The 19,204-nt window shown below is 37.2% G+C and overlaps 1 protein-coding gene across 1 annotated transcript in view; it reads right to left on the reverse strand.

Annotated features, from left to right (window-relative positions):
- Positions 1–19,204, reverse strand: part of LOC140135924 (cystine/glutamate transporter-like) — a 41,584-nt gene that overhangs the window by 12,759 nt on the left and 9,621 nt on the right. Inside the window, exon 3 of the mRNA XM_072157598.1 lies at positions 603–699. Coding sequence (XP_072013699.1) covers positions 603–699 — 97 coding nt within the window. The remainder of the gene's footprint in view (positions 1–602; positions 700–19,204) is intronic.

The following is a 19,204-nucleotide window of genomic DNA, read 5'->3' on the forward strand; positions in this document are numbered from 1 at the left end:
TTTTTCCTTTGAAACCATTGTGTTGTGTACCACATATATAATATAACTATGGAGCCTGCTTGATCCATCACATATGAGAACATTCATATAGCAAGTTATTTTGACAGATTGCTATCCATTAGAAATATGGTAACGTATCTGTGAACAATATTGGCGACATAGTCTCAAAGACCTGTTGGAAAAATTTAATAACCTGCGTTGTGATGTTTTATACTTTATAATTAGGGCATGATACCAGCTAATGAAAAGTACCTATAATCCATTATTATGCGCTCATGTATAGCGAACAGGGACACATTATACGGAACGCACCTTGGCTGGCGACATGGAGGAAAACAATGGATATGCATAATCAGCTTTATTGTTTTATACTTTCTAGGCATGTTAGAACCTCTAGCCCCACACATTTTAGAAAGCAACTCCTAAGTATTAGTTATATTTAAAAAAGGCATTTCTTTCTGACGAAACAAGTCTGAATACGACTTGAAACTATGGGCGACACAAATTTGGCTTTTTGAACACTTTATCGGAGAATGTGCCATATACCTATGTTAAATTAACTAATGTAATAATATTGAATTTAGTGTTTTGATCAATCCTACCATCCACCATAAGCAAACATGCCCGCATAGAATGCCAAAGCTACATTTCCAGCCTGAGGTGTTCCACTGAAAGCGTCCTTGAAATTTGAGGTGTGACCTGGAAATGGAAAATGACACGACAAAATGAAACCATCAATACATTGTATTTCCTCCGCTAGACAGCTCAATATCAATTGAGCAAAGGTTTTTGTGAAGTTTTACGTTCGTGCAGTGAGATTAAAAATCCGTGCAGTGACAATTGAAAATCCGTGCTTAACATAATACAGTTGAGATGCTTGTAGAGCCTTTCTTACGCCAACTTTCAGGTAAAATATCAATTTTTTCTCGCGCTTTTAAGGGCACTCAACACTTCATCGACACTTCACCATTTCTTTTCTTGAAAACCATTTCATATGACCCGATGCATATAAAAACAGTTTAGGAACCGATATTTCGAAGTTCTTTTATACAAACCAAAAAAATTGGGTTGATGTTACATACCTCAATGACAGTTTCGTGCTAAGACTTATAAGCCGAGTTTAGGAACCGCTACTTTACCTTAGAGCAGGTACGGACATGGGGTACCCCTCTCCAAGAAAGGGGTGAAGAAAAGAAGGAGAAATGCGAAAGGAGAGAAAAAGGAAGAGAAAAGGGAGCAAAAGAGAAGAACTTTGAAGGTTAAATTGCACGTTGGTTTGAGTGAGTACGCCCACGTCTGTAACAAGGGGCGGATCCAAATTTTACGGCAAATACTTGTTTTAATAATTTAATTATTCTGGGATGGCCCCTCATATTCAGAAACTGTGCAAATATGCGAGTCAAAATCGTAAAACAAACATGTTCCCTTTTTTTTTTATAGAGGAGGTGGCATTTCCCCGATCTGCATTTGACCGTGTAATCAAATAACATCTCGCAAAATGCATGATATTGTACATAAATTTCAATCAAGCGATAAATCAGTATTGATGCATTTTAATCATAACATATCTTGACGCATGAAAGAGTTTGTACTTTGTCTAAAAGTTCAAAGTGTCTAACAAGAACTGTCTTTAAAAAAAGACAACGCAGTTAAAGGCTAAGCTAAGGGTTAACTGCTGTAGCTAAAGAGTTATAACTACTAGTATACAGTCCACAACTTATAAGTTCCCCCCTAATACTTTTTAAAATAAGTCCAAAAATATTTTACGCAATATAAAAAGGTATATAGGCCTATAGCCCTATTTGTTTTACACATGTAGACTAATTTATAGCGTCACACGTCATTGCGTTCAGTCACAATGGTTAATTGTGTAAGAAAAGTCCATAGAAGTCAGGTTTTCTTTAACAAACACATGAATAGACCTGGCCTACTGTACTGTTTGAGAGCTGCCTCCTATGGACTCGGATGCAACTTTTAACACTGTTTAAAACGGTCTCTTTTTTACATAATGAACTATTGTGACTGGACGCAATGACGTGTGACGCTATAATTTGGCCCATATGTGTAAAACAAATAAGACTACCCATAGCTTTTTACAAGTTTGCATTTCGTCAAATATTTTTTTATTTAAAAAAGTATTTATAAGTTGTGGACCCTATATCATAGCTATATGTCAGTGGGCCAACTTTGTGGAAAATCTAGCGATTTTAATCAGTTACATATCAATTTGCACTCAGCGTATGTCAATGTGAAAGACCTCAATAATTTTGTCCACAATCAGTTAAGAATATTAGGACATTTTCAATATGTAATCAAATTCAACCTAATAATGCAAGCCATGGACTGGAATATAATAAGACCAGTTGCTTTAATGTGTTAACAATAAGTATAAAGGTTAAAGTATGGACTTGCACACACCCCTCTCCCCACAACTTAACCCTTTGCGAACGACAGTGGTTTACAAAATCCGTTCGGAAATTAAATAACCATTTGCCGGCGCGCAGTGACTTCCCCCACTAAAATAGCCCCTGTAAGATATCCTAGGTAAGAAGGAGCTTGGTCATTGAGACATATTAACATGATCTTGTACTGACTATTATGCTCTTTTTTACGGGCAACCACTGCAGTTAGAAGCCAGCTGAAGGCTGGTCCCTGCCAGCAGGATAACAGGGGTATAACAGGAGTTGCGTGCCACATTCTAAGCTGCGCCGCGGCGATGCGCCCAGACTTTCCTGGTGGCACTTCCCTGGTGTTATATAGTGTTGTGGATGGGGCTGTTTTAAATAGCAATTAGATTTTGTTGACATCTTCATCAGTTGAATGGGTACATATTGGTAGAATGAACCGAATCAGTGAGATATCACAAATGTGCTGGAATACGATCCTAACCGTAACGGCCTAAGGGCTTTTTGGCGACGGGAACGGAAAGAAGGAAGGAATAAAGAGAGAAAATAAAGAAAGAAGTTGTTTGCTCCGGGACCCCTCGCATGCCAAGCACTGGGTCGGCGACACTTAGCCACGGGTGTTGGGCTTCGCTGGCCTATATATCACTTAGGGCGATTGCGTCATCACACCACGTGGGACGCACGCACCAACAGCGTATATATCACAGAATGGTCGACTGCATATCCGTCGGAAAACACTTTTTCAATGGGAAATGAACTTCGCTGCTTGGATGATGCCACGATGAGGTTAGTATAGTATTTTGTAGTAAACATCTCAAAAAAAGTAACTAACCCCCCTTAAATAATGACCATTATTCAAAAACGGGTAATTGTATTACAAATCTGAAAAATGCGTTGGAAGCAGAATTTATTTCTGCATATTTTAACACCTCATTTGTAGCAATTGACTAAATATTGGCGTCACAGCGTACATTTTAATCAATGAAGCCCAATATTTGAAAGTTGCAGTAAATTCTATTGATTTTGCATTCAGTGTAATGGAAGGCAATCTGTGTATGATATCTGAGTGTTTTTGTATTGTAAAAATTTGTATGTAAGTGCAACTTTCAAATCTGGACCTCACTACATTAAATTGACCGGCGTTTTATTGTTTTCTGGGCTATCGCATCAAATGAGGTGTCAAAATGCGTAGAATAATAACCATTATTTAAGGGGGGTTAGTTACTTTTTTTGAGATGTTTACCTAGTACGGTTAGGGATGGAATGCGTTTACCTTGGCAGAGTCTGACGATGCCAATTAATATGATCATGGTCAAACCCAATAATTTCACACTTGTTAATACAATCTCCAACCGGTAGCTCCATTTCACGCTGTATATATTCAGGACCACTATCAAAGCTGGAACATAATTATTAAATCAACAGAATCAAGACAGATCAGCAAAAACGTAAAGACTTGAAGTTATATCTTTAACTTTCAATTGCTATTCACCATTTTTAGGCAATTTCTTTACCGATTTCGACCAAATAAGGGGCTGTGCAATAATTATGAGCCGGGGGGTAAAATTATTGCACAACCCCTAATTAGTTCATGTTACTCCCCGTAATTACATCTCTTGTATGTTTCCTTATGTTTTAGATAGCTTCTTTTATAGTAGAATAACAATATTAACCTAATCTGTATCAAATTTGACATGTTTATAAAACCCATTATGTTGTAGACAATAATATCAAATATTTTAAGACGTATCAGAAATAACCTCAACTGAACCGCCGGGAACATAATAGAATCTGGTTGCTAAATTTTCTTATAACAACTGTTGAAATCATTCCTTTGTGTAAATACCACTAGTGGAAATTTAAAATGAGAATTCGTTCAAAAACGATTGGAATTGGACAAAACGATGAGAATTGAAGATATTCTTATGTCTATGAAATTTTAAACCCTGTGTGACTGAACAGGGAATGCTTTCCCATCCAAGCAACCTGTCACATTGTTTTAAATGGTAACATTTAACACGATAATTAATATATAGCATACCCAATCAGTCGCACAGGGCTTAGCGTTTCATTTTTTCAAATCTCATCGTTTTGTCCAATTCTCATCGCATTTAAAAGAATTCTCATTTTAAATTTCTACCAGTGTTACAAGTTCCTCCTAACGCTTTTTGAAATATATAAATAAAAAAACACGTTGCTTTTACGAAATGTAAAAGGTCTGTGTAGCCATATATGTCATTACACATCTGGTCAAATTTTAGCGTCACACATCGGTGCGTTCGGTCATTATGTAAAAAGGGAGAGTTTTAAAAGTTGCACCTGATTCCATTGCATTTACATTTTTGAAATATTTTTTCGATTTATTTCAAAAAAACCGTTAAGGGAACTTAACATTGAAAAAAGCACAATGAAGGAGGAGGTTGCACCTCATCCGTAAAGAATACGCTTATTATTTTTAACTAATATACTATTATATACAATTGAAAATGTTAGTCGCGTATAAAATTTTCTCAGACTTACTCAAGAATACTACTGCAACTAATGTAATAGCTGATTCTGGTATTTCATCTCCGCAATTACTGGAAAAGAATGGAGACAGGAGGTATCGTGCCATAAAGTGCGAATAACAATGACATTTGCCGATGGCCTGGCTACTACCAAAAACAAAAACACAGCGAGAAATCCTAGCATAGCACCATATCCGGTCAGAATATAGACGAACATGCCTCCAGATTTCTTGATCATAGTGGATAGCTCAGCGATAGACAAAGCTCCAACGATAGCAAAGCCTCCACATAACAGCCATATGACAAGTGACCATCCTACTGAACCGTCAACATTGACGAGAATTCCTTTTGGTGAGATAAATATTCCAGACCCTATAATAGGACTTATTGTCATTGCAATACAACTCCATACTCCAAGCTGACGCTTCAGGACAACTGGTCGGTCAAGTTTGTTTCTCGCATCGTTTACATCGGTATAAGCGGTAGCCGACATTTTATTCTGTTTTGGATTTCAAGTGAACTGTTGACTGCGTAAATTTATAAATCATGTAAATTGTTATATAAAACACACGATATGAAATACTGTACATTGATTGCAGGTGCAGTGGTAAGGCAAATTTTTACGTTTCATCTTTCTCCTGACCTGCACGCCCTATAAAGTGAAATGAAACATGTGACCATGAACTGGACCAGGAAACCCAAGGCTGCTACTATGCCCAATAGGTTAGGAAGGGAAGTGATTGGAAACTTGTTAGCCTGTTTTTCTTATATTCAATCATTTCATAGTGTGCCATTCTTGAATTTATCGCGTTGAGAAGTGTATCAAAACTAATATTTAGATAATACTTACTAATATTTAGCCTTTCACTATAAGAACTTTGCTTGTTCTTTCTGCTTGCACCGTGAAGTGTTCCGGGTAGATGACTTCCTTCCAAGGGTTAGGTGCGAGGCTCAGACATGGCAATAGACCTTTTTCCCTCTTTCCCATCATGCACTATTCCAGGGGGGTATGAGTGTCGCAAAATACATCATCTCCCCGGGGAGTACAGAGTTATGTTCATTACATTCTGGAATACGGACATTTCGGCTGGTGCCTTCATCACAAAAAAGGAATCCCCGCAAATCATGATAATGGCGCAACGATCACTAATACCTTTCGGGGGCAAAAAACAACATTTCTATGCCTTATGGACATGGTGTCGTCGCCAAAAAAAGTTTCCTGTTATTGAAACCTAACTTTGTATACATTTTATAGACCTAATGGTGAAAAACTGATGACGGGACACGCAGTGATATTTTACCGGCGTCCGTTTCACTTTTTTTTCGGAGTTGAAAATAAAACGAAAACAAAATCTCTTACACAGATGTTCTGCATCGCTCAGTAACTGCATCACTCGTGTATTCAATAATTGCATAATTAGTAACATCGATGGCCTTTACGATAATCCGCATATATGGAATCAGTATGCCCATATTAAGACAAAATAATTGCAAAGGCCTGGCAAAGATCATCGGATGCACACGATCTATGAGGTTGATGAACTACGTCATACCCCCCTGGAATAGTGCATTGTGGGATAGAGGGAAAAAGGTCTATACTCAGTATTGTGTTACACTCTTCTTAAGATCATCTTCTCATCTTCTTCTGGCTCCTTGGTTTGGTGGCTGATACGGCGGTTGTGATATGCTCGTGCGTCTGGAGGCTGAATATTGGACCCATCTTGCATGATGTGTCCAAACCATTTTAGCCTTTGGTCTTCAACATTATCCAGGAGGAGCTGTCCTTCAATTCCATATATTCTAAAATACTTTCCACAATGGCCGTGAGACATTTTCGAGAGAATAAAATCATTACATGTTCAATTCGCCGGTAGATCCGCCATGAGCTGTTGTGGCGTGTGGTGGTGAGCTATACGACATGTAATCGTTAGTGCACGCTGGTTCGAATCCGAACGGTTCTGATTTTTCTCTCCTTTATTATAATGCCAGTTTGTTTGAGCTCCGTTTCTTTAATTAATCAATAATTGACAGTTGAACTATGATTCAATCTTGTGTAAAGCAGCCAATAACCAGTAATTAGCCAATTTCTTAGAATAGCAGCAAAAATATCAAGGTATCATTTACTAAATTATCCATATCTTGAAAAGTATTGATGCTATGTATATAATTTTGGTATTATTTTGAAGCTTATTGTCCCATGCTTACATTTTTATTCACAGCATGAAATGTCAAAAATGCGACTTGTTCCTAGTTTTGTCAGAACGGGTCACAAGTATGTCCTTGTGGCCTTTGTTCTGGCAGTTGATGTTACATCTCTACATCTACTTCATCTTTATGGTATAGTATCTTCATTGGCTTCTACATATTAAAAAAATTTTAATTTAAGATATTTGTCAGAAGATTCCTTTTTAGGTCTGATCTTAATATGCTTGAGCCTTCTTGGTTATCTACGAGTTGTGCTGATGTATTTCTTTCTTGACCTCTTCAACCTATTCCGGATTGGGCTGTTCCATTTAAAATCCACACTTACTTAAAATCAGTTCTTACCAAAATCAGTTCTTTTTTGTCACATGTTTTACTAATAGGGATGGTGGGTGACAGAGGATGATTTAAGGAAGCCCCATCATGCACTGCAAACGTGTTATCATTAGAGTTTCAACTGCCACTTTACTTTTCAAATCCCATTGAATTCTGTGCAAAATATGTTGTTTAAGGATTGTGCGTGTGTCATTATAACTTGGTCGATTTCAGAACAAAAGTGATGTATGCATAAAGGATAATTCACACCTTCTGTAGGTAACATAAAATGTGAAATCGACTAGCATTTTGAATGCGTTTTTATTGTAAATATATCAGTCTAAATTCAAATTTAACCATGCCCGTCAATGCAATGTGCGAGCAGTACCAAAACGCGTTTATAACACGTTTATAACATTTTAAAAACATGTTTTGTGTTCACTGGGAATTAAAGTCACTTCTTCGACGACCCATTGCCCGTGGAATAAGTACAAGATTATGGATGGCGGAAACCTTCAAAATACGCCTAAGATAATACGCCTAACCTTAGGCGTCTAAAATTGGATCTTAGACGTCTAAGGTTTTTGAAGGTATCCGCCATCTATACTATATGGCACTGTTCAGTGATTGCCTTACTTCTCTCGTGTTGCAGGAGACTTGCAATCATTGGACCATTTGGTGTTTGTTATGTTTATTGATTTGGCATTTCATTAAACAACGTCCGATGTTACACTGCAAAATCTGTGTTTAGCAATTAAACACTTTTCTAAACACATGCTTGCTATACATTTTAAAAATAATACTAAACATGTTTAGAGTATTAAACACCGAAGTTTAGGTATTTGACACGTAACGTTTAATTTCTGTACTTTGTTCTCAAAATTTCAAAAAATGATTTACGCAATTATCGTAGCAGCTTGACGATATGCTATGATAGGAAGTGTTTATGTTTATTAGCAATGTGCTTTTGTATCACTTTACAGAGCCTGTGCGATATGCTATGATAGGAAGTGTTTATGTTTATTAGCAATGTGCTTTTGTATCACTTTACAGAGCCTGTGTGTGTGAATAACCCATGTATCAATGGTCAGTGTGAAGCAGGTACAAGTGGTAACCCTATTTGTATATGCAATACCGGATATACTGGCACCTACTGTGATAGTAAGTCTTTGCACTATACTCAACTTTTAATTTGCTGTTTTATCACGTGTAGCTGTCCAATATTCAGCGATGCTAGCATTCAGAAAATTTAGAATCAGTCTGCTAGCATTCAGAAAATTATCCCGATTTTCAGAAAATTTGCAGCTGTTTCATGATATTTTGACCACAATGACTGTCATATCTGAATTGTGTAAATGGTGTCCCTGAAATAACTATGTGGTCAAAAACGTGTTGGGTATGGTCCGAACAAAGTAGTTGATGCGGTTGAGGAATAAAACAGTTATCGCATAAATTTTGCCTACTTCGCTCTTGAAATATTTTTTTAAGATTTGCCTAATGGCGCATTTGGGTCAAATCCCTTGATAGTGAGGCGGATATGTGAAATAGATGTTCACTTCTGGCAGAAATCATAGAAATTGGTACTTAGGGGTTCTGAAGTATGCTGATTTCAAAAATCTACGGATACAAATGATACGATTATCCGTTTGGCCGCCATCTTGGATTTCAAAATGGCCGCCCTTGAAATATACAGAATATTCAATATCTCAGCCTCTGAAGGTCACATGATGCTAAAATTGGTGGTTATACCTATATTTGTAATGCCAAGGGTCCCATTAAAAGTATTTTTAAATATGAAAACTGTTACCTTAAGGGACCAGCTTGGATTTCAAAATGGCCGCCATTTCAACATAGTATGTTGAATATCTTGGTCTGTGAAGATCACAGGATGCTAAGATTGGTAGTTATACCTATATTTATAATGCCAAGGGTCCCATATAAATTATATAATTATATTATTGTAATCATGAGAAATGCTACCTTATAATTTGATTTCAGACATATCTGATTTCAAAATGGCCGCCATTTGAATACAATAGTATCCTCTGTTATCTGTGAGCATCACAAGTAAAATGGTGCTTGGTAACCGCCGGTAGTCCTATCAAGGGTAGCAAATACCACTATTAAATAGTAGAGCTATTTCAGTTAACTTGTACATCTTAAATTTTAAATTGGCTGCCTTTCCAAACTAGTTTGGTATGTGTTTTGGTAGTATGTTATCAAGATCTGTTCATTGAATATATGTTGAAATGATTGAATAATAATTATGTACATTTCCATTTTCATAACAACCTTAATACTGAAGTTTTCTGTTATAAGACGGTTGGAATTAGCTGGTATTGGATATTAGAGTTATACCGTCATTATTGTTCACACTGACCAGCGCAGAAAATGTCGGATTTGCATTATAGTATTTACATCTTCCATGATAGTTCCTCGTGCAGTCACATTTGACAAGTTCACTACATGCTTTGGATGCTTCTGGAAGTGTTGTCCAAACAGACGCCCATTGTGTTGTGTTGTCTTCTTTTACCCAGCCGCAGTTTGAAAGAGATCGAGGGAATTACTGGATTGGAAGCTAGTGGTTGTCCCAAATGACACAAGCCTGGAATACAGGTTGCTTGACATGCTGGACAAGTGCAGACCTAGTTGGAGGAATGTTCTCAACCTGACGTTCCATTACGCTTCTTGCTTCGTTCACTTTAGTCAGGGAGGATGTTCTCTTATATAGGAGAACAACATACCTCTCTAGCTCATCCATATCGTTATTGTTTGTGGAGCTTCAGATAGGCGTTTGAAGACTGGTTTTAGTTGTGGCAACGGTCTCTATACTTTCCAGGCAGTCTTCTTACCAATCTCGCTAAACAATGATATGGTATCACATCCAGAAGAAGAGCATGCATGAATAGAAGGCCGTCGAGCGCCCCCATGACCAATATGTGCCTATACCGTGTACCGATATGTACCTGAAGTGGGATCCATGGTAAAATAATTGCTGTTTCTATAGCTAATACAAGGACATCTGTATCTGAGGCAAGTATCATTGCTTCTCGAGGTCTCCATGAAGGGCACCCATAGCATAGGTGCGTGAGATATGCGTTTGAAGACTGGTTTAGTTGTGGCAACGATCTCTATACTTTTCAGGTAGTCTTCTTACCAATCTCGCTAGACAATGTTATGGTATCCCATCCAGAAACACCATGCATGAATAAAAGGTCCCATGATTATGTGCCTGGCTGATTAGCAATACCGTGTGCCGATATGTACCTGAAGTTGGATCCATGTCCAAATGGCCGCCACAGTTCACACCCTTTTACCCTTGCTATTGCTATGACTAATACAAGAACATCTGTATCTAAGACAAGTATCATTGCTTTCTCGTAGTCTCCATGAAGGGCATGCATAGCATGCATCATCATCCTGTAGTTGGCCTCTTCAAGATTGCATTGTTGAAGTTCAGGGACTTCTGATGGTGGGTTTGAAAAAACACGTTCTTCATTGGTTGTCAGGAGCAATTTACCTTCTGTTACCAAGACTGTTGCTATAGCAGAAGCGAGAAACCGAAAAAGTCTTAACATGCTTAATGGAATCCACACGAAGGAAACTTTTCCAGTTTCTTGGGATTCTTGTGTTGTCAGGAACACGAAGTGCTTGGCCATCACTACGACATTGCCTTGCAATGATTTGAGGTTGCCAGGCTTGTATGTGTCCCATATCATATATGAACATAATTCATGTAATATGGACTTGCCCGACCTGAGGGCCCGAGTCATACAAGGGTTTGGTTGTGTCTGCAAGACGTTCCTGTACAAAATCATGGTGTTGGGTATCACGAAGTTCCTTGACTGTCTGTACAGCGTGCACAACTTCATCTGACATTATGGCATTATGGTGTCTAAGGTAAACAGATCAGTACCATCTTCTGCGAAGGGGTTTCCCAAGTCCTCAATTATCTTCACTGTATTCGTAGCGCCCCCCCCATTCAAATCTATTTTTGACCATATCTCAGCCCACAATGTCAAATAGTTGAGATTTTGGTGGTTATGCCCAGGTTTCTGGGGTCAAAGAATCTATTGGAGTAATCAGATATTACATAGCGTCGTTGTCTTTACCAACAATCCAAAATGGCCACAAATATGACTGACATATTGCCTCCAAAATGGTGGATATAAGTACAGAAATTGTAATACTTGTATATTTGTCATATATCAAACTTAAGGCATATATTTTGGTGTACTTACTATTATGCATCATTAGCTCTACAGACAGGAAGAGTTTTTGTTCTTGTCGAACTTCTCAAAATGCTGACCGACGTTTGTGCTGTTCCAAAATCTCCATCACCAGATGGCTCAATGATATATGTAATGAGAAATATTGAGTTTGTTTGTTTGCATCATGAATAGATGCAAAAATAAATATTTCTCAAATTTGGCACCATTTTGGCGGCCATTTTGGATTAGTCGTAGATACAGCGACTCTACATATTAATTGATTCTTTAAATGGATTTGTTGACCCCCAAAACATGGGTATAGCCACCAAAACCACAACTCTATGTACAATGTGGACTGAGATATGGTCAAAATAGTTTTGAATGGGGGCCATTTTGAAAAAAAGGCCGCCATATTTTTTCAGTAGCATATGTCAGGGTTGTCCACCTAGAGGTTGTTCAGAAAGGTCCCCTGAACTTATTGATACCACACAACCTTTTACAAAAAGTTGAGTTGTTATGTGCTGTCTTCATATAATACCAATGGAGACACATTCTAAAATAATTACGGCAAACATATTTTGAATTGGCGGCCATTTTGAAATTCAAGGAAACAAAAAGGTAACAGCTATCATAATTAATAATACTTTTATTGGGCCCCTTGGCATTACAAAATGCCACTAATTTTAGCAACCTGTGACCTTCACAAGTGGAGAAAGTCAACATACTATATATTCCAACGGCGGCCATTTTGAATTCCAAGATGGCCGCCAAACGGCTGCTCGAATGACTTGTATCTGTAACTTTTTGAAATCAGCACACCTTTGACCCCCTATATACCCATTTTCATGATTTCTGCCAAAAGTGAACATCTCATCCAATATATGTCACATATCCGCCTCACTTAAATTTAGGCAAAGCTAAAAGTGCCCTGCCGTAAAAATCCCACCAGCAAATAAAGGCACGGACCTTTATTCTTGTTGGGATTTTCAGAGTAAGCTAGTGGTGTCATGTTCACTCACATAGACCGTAAGTCAACACAGTGGCGTGGTGGGAAGTGCTTATCCTCTGGGTGGGTGATAAGGGGTGGGATGAGAGGAAAGAGTATGGGTGTGGAAATAACCGGGAGGGGTTTGTGTACCCCCTTTGGATTTCGATGCAAATACATTTGCATTTCGTATCAAATGATAGCTACTGGTCTCCTCTATCAAGTAATAGCAAAGTACGTATCACCATACTTCATGTTATATACTGGGCCAATAAAGTATCCTTACACCCCGCCTTACACTTGGAAAAATAATTACAATTTCCAAACTGAACAATATTGGGGTAAATTTGTTTTTTTAATAGATGTACTATCTAATCTTGCACATTATGACACCATATTGAATCCAATGTGACTTTAAGAAGCAAAGTTACAAGCATTTGAATACATGAATACAAAACCCACCCAAGTCCATGGGAAGTGATTTTGAGAGAAAAACCTGAGTGTGTATCATTTTAATTCCTTCAGTTATATTTACCTGGTCAATATGGTAAGTTTTACTTGCAAATGAGTGGGTTAAACTGAATCATATACAAAGACAACAATGTTGGAATGAGATTACCACTAGTAAGATAATACAAAATAAAGCACACAGGTATGTATAATGTTGATAAGCATTCTGCCATGTAATATGAACCACACACTTTCCTTTATTAAACCCTTTTTTTTCTTCAAAAGTCACTATCCAGCAATGAATGTGTTACAAGCGGACTTTTATACATACTGGATTTCAATCAATGTGTTATAAGACTCAAATCATGGACTTGGCTGGTTCTTTCATACATGCTATTTTTCACATGCTCAATAGACACAGAGGATGAATTTGAGTTGTTTTTTCATACATATGACAGGCCTATGTATAGCAACAATTTCCCATGCTTAACTCAATTTGGCCACATTATGGACTTGGGTGGGTTTTGTATTCATATATTCATTTGATTAAACGAAGGTCCAGTTTTAAAAGTGACACAATTGTAGATACAAGGTAGCCCTTAGTTGCATTAAACCTTCGATATAACATTCTCATGATCGAGGTGAATTAAACGAATCTTTAGCGAGTTGAATTATTCCATTGTACGAATAAAACATTCAATGTTTGTTTTAGATAACTCGTATATATATTAAGTATTTTTCTTCTACTTCATTTCATAATTCACCAGGACTACAAAATAAATTCACAACATCAAAAAATAGAGAGCTTGCGTTTTCCAAAAGGTACGCATCATACGGCCGCATCTACTCCAAATCACTCCCATGTGAAAAGATACACGGGCGTATGAAACGTACGTTAGGAGGCCGGTCGAGTGCAGATCCGTCGGAACACACATTTCAATACGGAATAAATGCTAACCTCATCGTGACATCATCCAAGCAGCAAAGTTCATTTCCCATTGAAAAAGCGTTATCCGACGGATCTGCAGTCGACCATTCTGTTAGCAATCGCAACCTCTCTAGTATGTTTATTTTAGGCAAGACACTCACTTATAATTGGCGAGTCCATGTGGTCACCCTGCGCGTGAAAGTAAACGCTACGTGCGAGTTTATTAGCAGTGCGCATGGCGTGACGTATTCTGTGGTGTTCATTACACCCATGAGAACTACTTGCCGATTGGCCAAAATGAGTATTGTGTCCAATTTTCAACCAATCAATGAGGGTATTAATAAGATCATCTGCAAATGTTTGACCATAAATAGTTTAAAGCCTAGTCATAATTGGCGAATGAAATTAGCATTTCAAGTTATTAACCAATCAGAAATGCTGTTACATGAACAGTTGTGTGTCCAGGGGGTAATTAAAGTCTTTGGGGGTAAATTTTGTATTGCAAGACATTATTTTTGACTATGTTTAGTTGGTTCTTTTCCATGCATTTTCCTACTTAATACGTGGGTTTTTCCTGGTGAACAACCATCAGCATCTTTTGAAAGAAATGCGTCGTATGAGCTGAAAAGGATAAAATAAAAAACAGCTTATTAGTTTGTAACCTGAACAAGGACGTGCAACAAATTTATGCAATTTTTACGTGCAAGACACTTTTTACTATTTTAGCGTTGCAATTGCCAACATATTTTTACATATTAAAAAGTACAAAAATAGTAAAGTATGGTAAGCCTTTTCTCAAATAGTTTATTGATCGGAACTCGGAACTTGAATGCCTGTAGTGAATAGATACAAAATACGTAAGTAACTTACACACAGCATTGTTGAACCACACTGGTTTGTTTCTCCAATATACAAAAATGAAGTAGATAACAACTCCAATAAGCAATACACCGATACCTATCCCACAATCCCTCGGTGCCGAGTATAATGATAGACACGTGACGAACAGGGAACAGGATTGGAAAAACAATAGGAACCTGTAATTAACAGGGATAATGAAGGGATACGTTACTTTTTTTCTTCCACAAAACCAGTATCTGTGCCTGCATCAACTTCCCACTCCTCCCAGCCTCAGCGTTCCGAGTCAAAAGCCCGGTCACTGAGAATTGGATCAGGATTATATAGAGGAGAAAGAGCATTTCAAGGGGTTGATTTACAATAAATGTCAATTTTGTTCATCCCGATTTTACTTTAAAATATTTCACGAGGGAGTAGTCTTCCCCTCTCCCCGTGATTTGATTTATTGATTTCAATAATTGATTTGTATTTAAAGTTTTATTCAAGGATTATATTCAACGATATTGAATTGGCTGTGAAAAAAAATAATGTCGTAACAAATTGGTGTTTTGTAGAAATTCTTGATTTGTAAATGTACATAACAAATAGTATGTAATGTAAGTAATGTTATATAAGGTTATAATTTTTCTCCTTCTTAATCTTCTACAAATTCCTCATTGTCGTCGTCATTGTTGTCGTGGTCTTTTTCTTCGTCGCTTTTTTTCCTTCCTCCTTTTCCTCTTCTTCTTCAACATCTTCTTCTTCGTCGTCGTTAATATCCTACCTTATATGGTCGTTCTATATTAGGATATTTCCATCTCCAATATGGGACTATACTGATGGCAATACCAGTAAAGAGCCAGGTTGAGAAACTAAGATAGTTTAACAGAGCGTAAACATCATTGAATGCCATCATCGATAAGGTAATCACATGCTGTTGGAAAAAAAGGCATTATAGTCAAAGTTACACCATGGTCACGGTTCTTTTTTTATATATATATATATACAGTCATGGACAAAAAAGTTTGGAATATTTTTATTCTTATATCAAATGCAGTTCCAGTCATATTGGCGGTTGTCTTTCGGGGCCGACCTGACCTTGGTCTAGGTGTAGTATATGAGTTCCGGTCTCTCGACGTCTCATCAACATTTTAGAAACTGCATCTTGTGTAATTCCTAAAGCGGCACCAATATCCTTCTGTTTGTAGCCGTGATTACGTTAGTCAATGACGCGGGCGTATAATTATGCGCTCAACTCGCACCCCATGATCAGAAATATCGTATACAACAGAGAGATGCAACAAAGTAAAGTTGGTTTCTTCACACAGTAATGCAAAAGCCAATGTAACCTTATGAATCATATCGCTAAAATAACTGCGAAAAGGATGCCCGATGGTTCATTGTCATACATTACGTAATGTGTGATATGGAATGGTACCTAACAACTTGCCAGACACCCGTGATCTATTTTAAATGGCTGACGGGTCATTGATGGTAAGATATCTGCACTTAAAAAGGGCTATGCAAAAAACTAAAAAATATTCCAAACTTTTGTCCTTGACTGTATATACATACTGTATTTATAATAATATATTGTTTGTTACCTGTTTGGATCAGATTTTATATAATCAATTTGAAAACAATGTTTTCTTATTGAAATAGGAGAAAAAGACAATAAAAATAAAACAAATTTATTAATCTTACCAGCGCAATAATGGCAGGTACTGGCGTTAGTCGTCGTATGCTTATCATTGCTAAAATTTCAGGAGTAAGACCTTCCCTTGCGCTCACGAAGATGGTTCTGCGAAATACATGAGACATGAATCAACAAATGTATTTATTTCTTTGTATTTGAATGAAATAACTATACGATGACACCAATCATAGCACATTTAGTTGATTTATAATTCCCAATTTCTTATTTATCGACGATAGGGAAGGAAGCATAGATTTGTTAGGTGTGGCGTTTCTTTTCCTTGCTCTTTTTTCAAATATGTTTCTTTTTCTTTCTCTCAACAAATATATATCAAGCCAACACGCTTACATAAGCTTGGTTTGAGCAGTTTGCTTTAATCTAGTCCACCAAAGCGTGTGCCCGCTGGTATCGACTGGTTAAACAATGTATGAAGACTAATTATTGCTGAACACCCTATACCATTATTTATACCTGGCCGCAGCAAAGGTAGCAGTAATTCTACTACTCAGGCAGGATAAACCAACAAGTATTTGCACCATCCAGGCCCATTCACCGATAGTGGTCCTTGCAAAGTCCTGTTGATGAGTGTAAAAAATATCGACATATAAAGGAAGGCACCTGGATAAGAAAGAGGGGCCAAAACACTTAATAGAGACGAATGGAACTACTTTCTTCCGCATGTCTAAGACCAACTCCTAACAGCCCCAACTACGTCAGCTCGAGGTGCAGGAATTGGTCAGTCAATTTGAGAAAGTGCTAAGTTTTAGCACGAAACTGTCATTGAGGTACGGTACGTAACATCAACCCAAATGTTGGATTTGTTTACAAGAATATTTGAATTATGAAATTATTTGCGGATAATCCGACAGATTTCAAATTATTCATTTTCAATGGATACATTCAGAACATTACATAGATACCCAGTTTGTGCAGTTTTCTTTAGTGAATATATACCGTATAGGGCGAGTTTTGAGCACATCGTTTAAGACTAAACATAATGACGAAGGAGCACAAGTCGGCTGGGTCCTATAGGCCGTAACCGGGAGGCCGTACAGGTACATTCCCGATACGCCTGGTGTGTAGAGTGAGGAGTTTCCGGATAATTTATGACCGTATAGAATTTATACACAAAAGTATCGTATACCGTACATCTGCTCCCACTAGAAACACGCTTATACTTACTGATGCTACAGCTGGAGAAGCCAGTAATTGTTCTGATGACAAGGCGGTAAAGTACGCCACATTGGTTAACAAATATACTATCGTTACTAATGTCACTGACGAACCTATAGCAATAGGGATATTCCTGAAATAAAGATATGGCATATAATTTTAAATGGTTAACGGTTAGCAACTATTTTAAATTGTTGTGATTTGCAGATTGGGTAGTGGCAAAAATTGATCATTGATCATTTCATAGCGAGTGTTTAGAAGAATTCAAATATCACAGATATACTTTTTGTAGGTCCTGTGGTTCTTAGTTATGTTGTAAAGAGGACTAGAAACAACAATACTTTTGTAAAACGTACATAACTCATTAACAACAATAAATCTAACAAGTTTTCAAAGTATATGATTTGTAGAATGAACTTTGCAAAACTTCAAAGTGTTATTTTTCAATAATATATTGATTTAGATAATGAAAATCGATCCAGTGACGTCAGGCTTTCTTTAAACCTTCTACATTAATGGCAACCGAGTACAAACACAACAAGTTTGTTAGAATCAAAGTCACTGATAAATTGGTGGCTCTGAAAAGGTCTGTTCATCATGGGATATAGAGCGCCCGTTAATGTACAATTAATAAACAGCTAAGAAGTACATGTAGTTGATTGTTCCCTACCTTCCTGGATTCTCTATCTCTTCAATAACCGTCGGCATCAATTGCCTATAATGAGATATTCATGAGAAAATAGAGAAAAATGAATGAAGTAAAAAATTCATAAGCAAAGAATGTCTAGCAGAGTAAAGCTTAGTTATGGTAGAAGTGGTAACGGTGTATATACCACTTTACATGCATATAATACTGGTTAATAAGGCTTTAGTGGTCTAAACTTACTTCTTTAATCTATTAATTATCATTCAACTTCAAGCACTGGCAAGATCTTAAGGATTCTTAAGAACTCAAATATTTCCCTTCATACAGACATACAGACAATACTTGTTCATGGGCTTACCATCCACTGTATGCAAACATACCAGCATAGAACGCCAAAGCAACATTCCCAGCTTGAAGAGTTCCACTGAAGGCATCCTCGAAATTTGTAGTGTGGCCTGGAAAAGGAAATAAAAATCAATGTTAATTTTTTTTCAATAATCATGCTAGTGAAAATTGGATCGATTTAGCCCATATTTATTGGTCTCGCTATGAGTTTTAATATTTTGGACGAGACGTAGTCGAGTCCAATATTTTAAAACTCATACCGAGACCAATAAATATTGGGCGTAAAGAATCCAATTTTATCATTATTATGTTTTGGATCCAATATTTTCACACACTTGGATTCATCAAAACATAATAATGATGTAAATTGGACTATTCCATTTAAAATCCACACTACCCCTGTGGAAGATTTTAGAAATATCTTCAACAGAAGCAGTATGAATTTCAAATAGAATTAACACATTAGGCAGCTCCATTTGAAACTCACCCTCCCTCAGGTTGAAT

The sequence above is a fragment of the Amphiura filiformis genome, chromosome 16 (genome assembly GCF_039555335.1).
Source record: "Amphiura filiformis chromosome 16, Afil_fr2py, whole genome shotgun sequence".
Lineage (NCBI taxonomy): Eukaryota > Metazoa > Echinodermata > Ophiuroidea > Amphilepidida > Amphiuridae > Amphiura > Amphiura filiformis.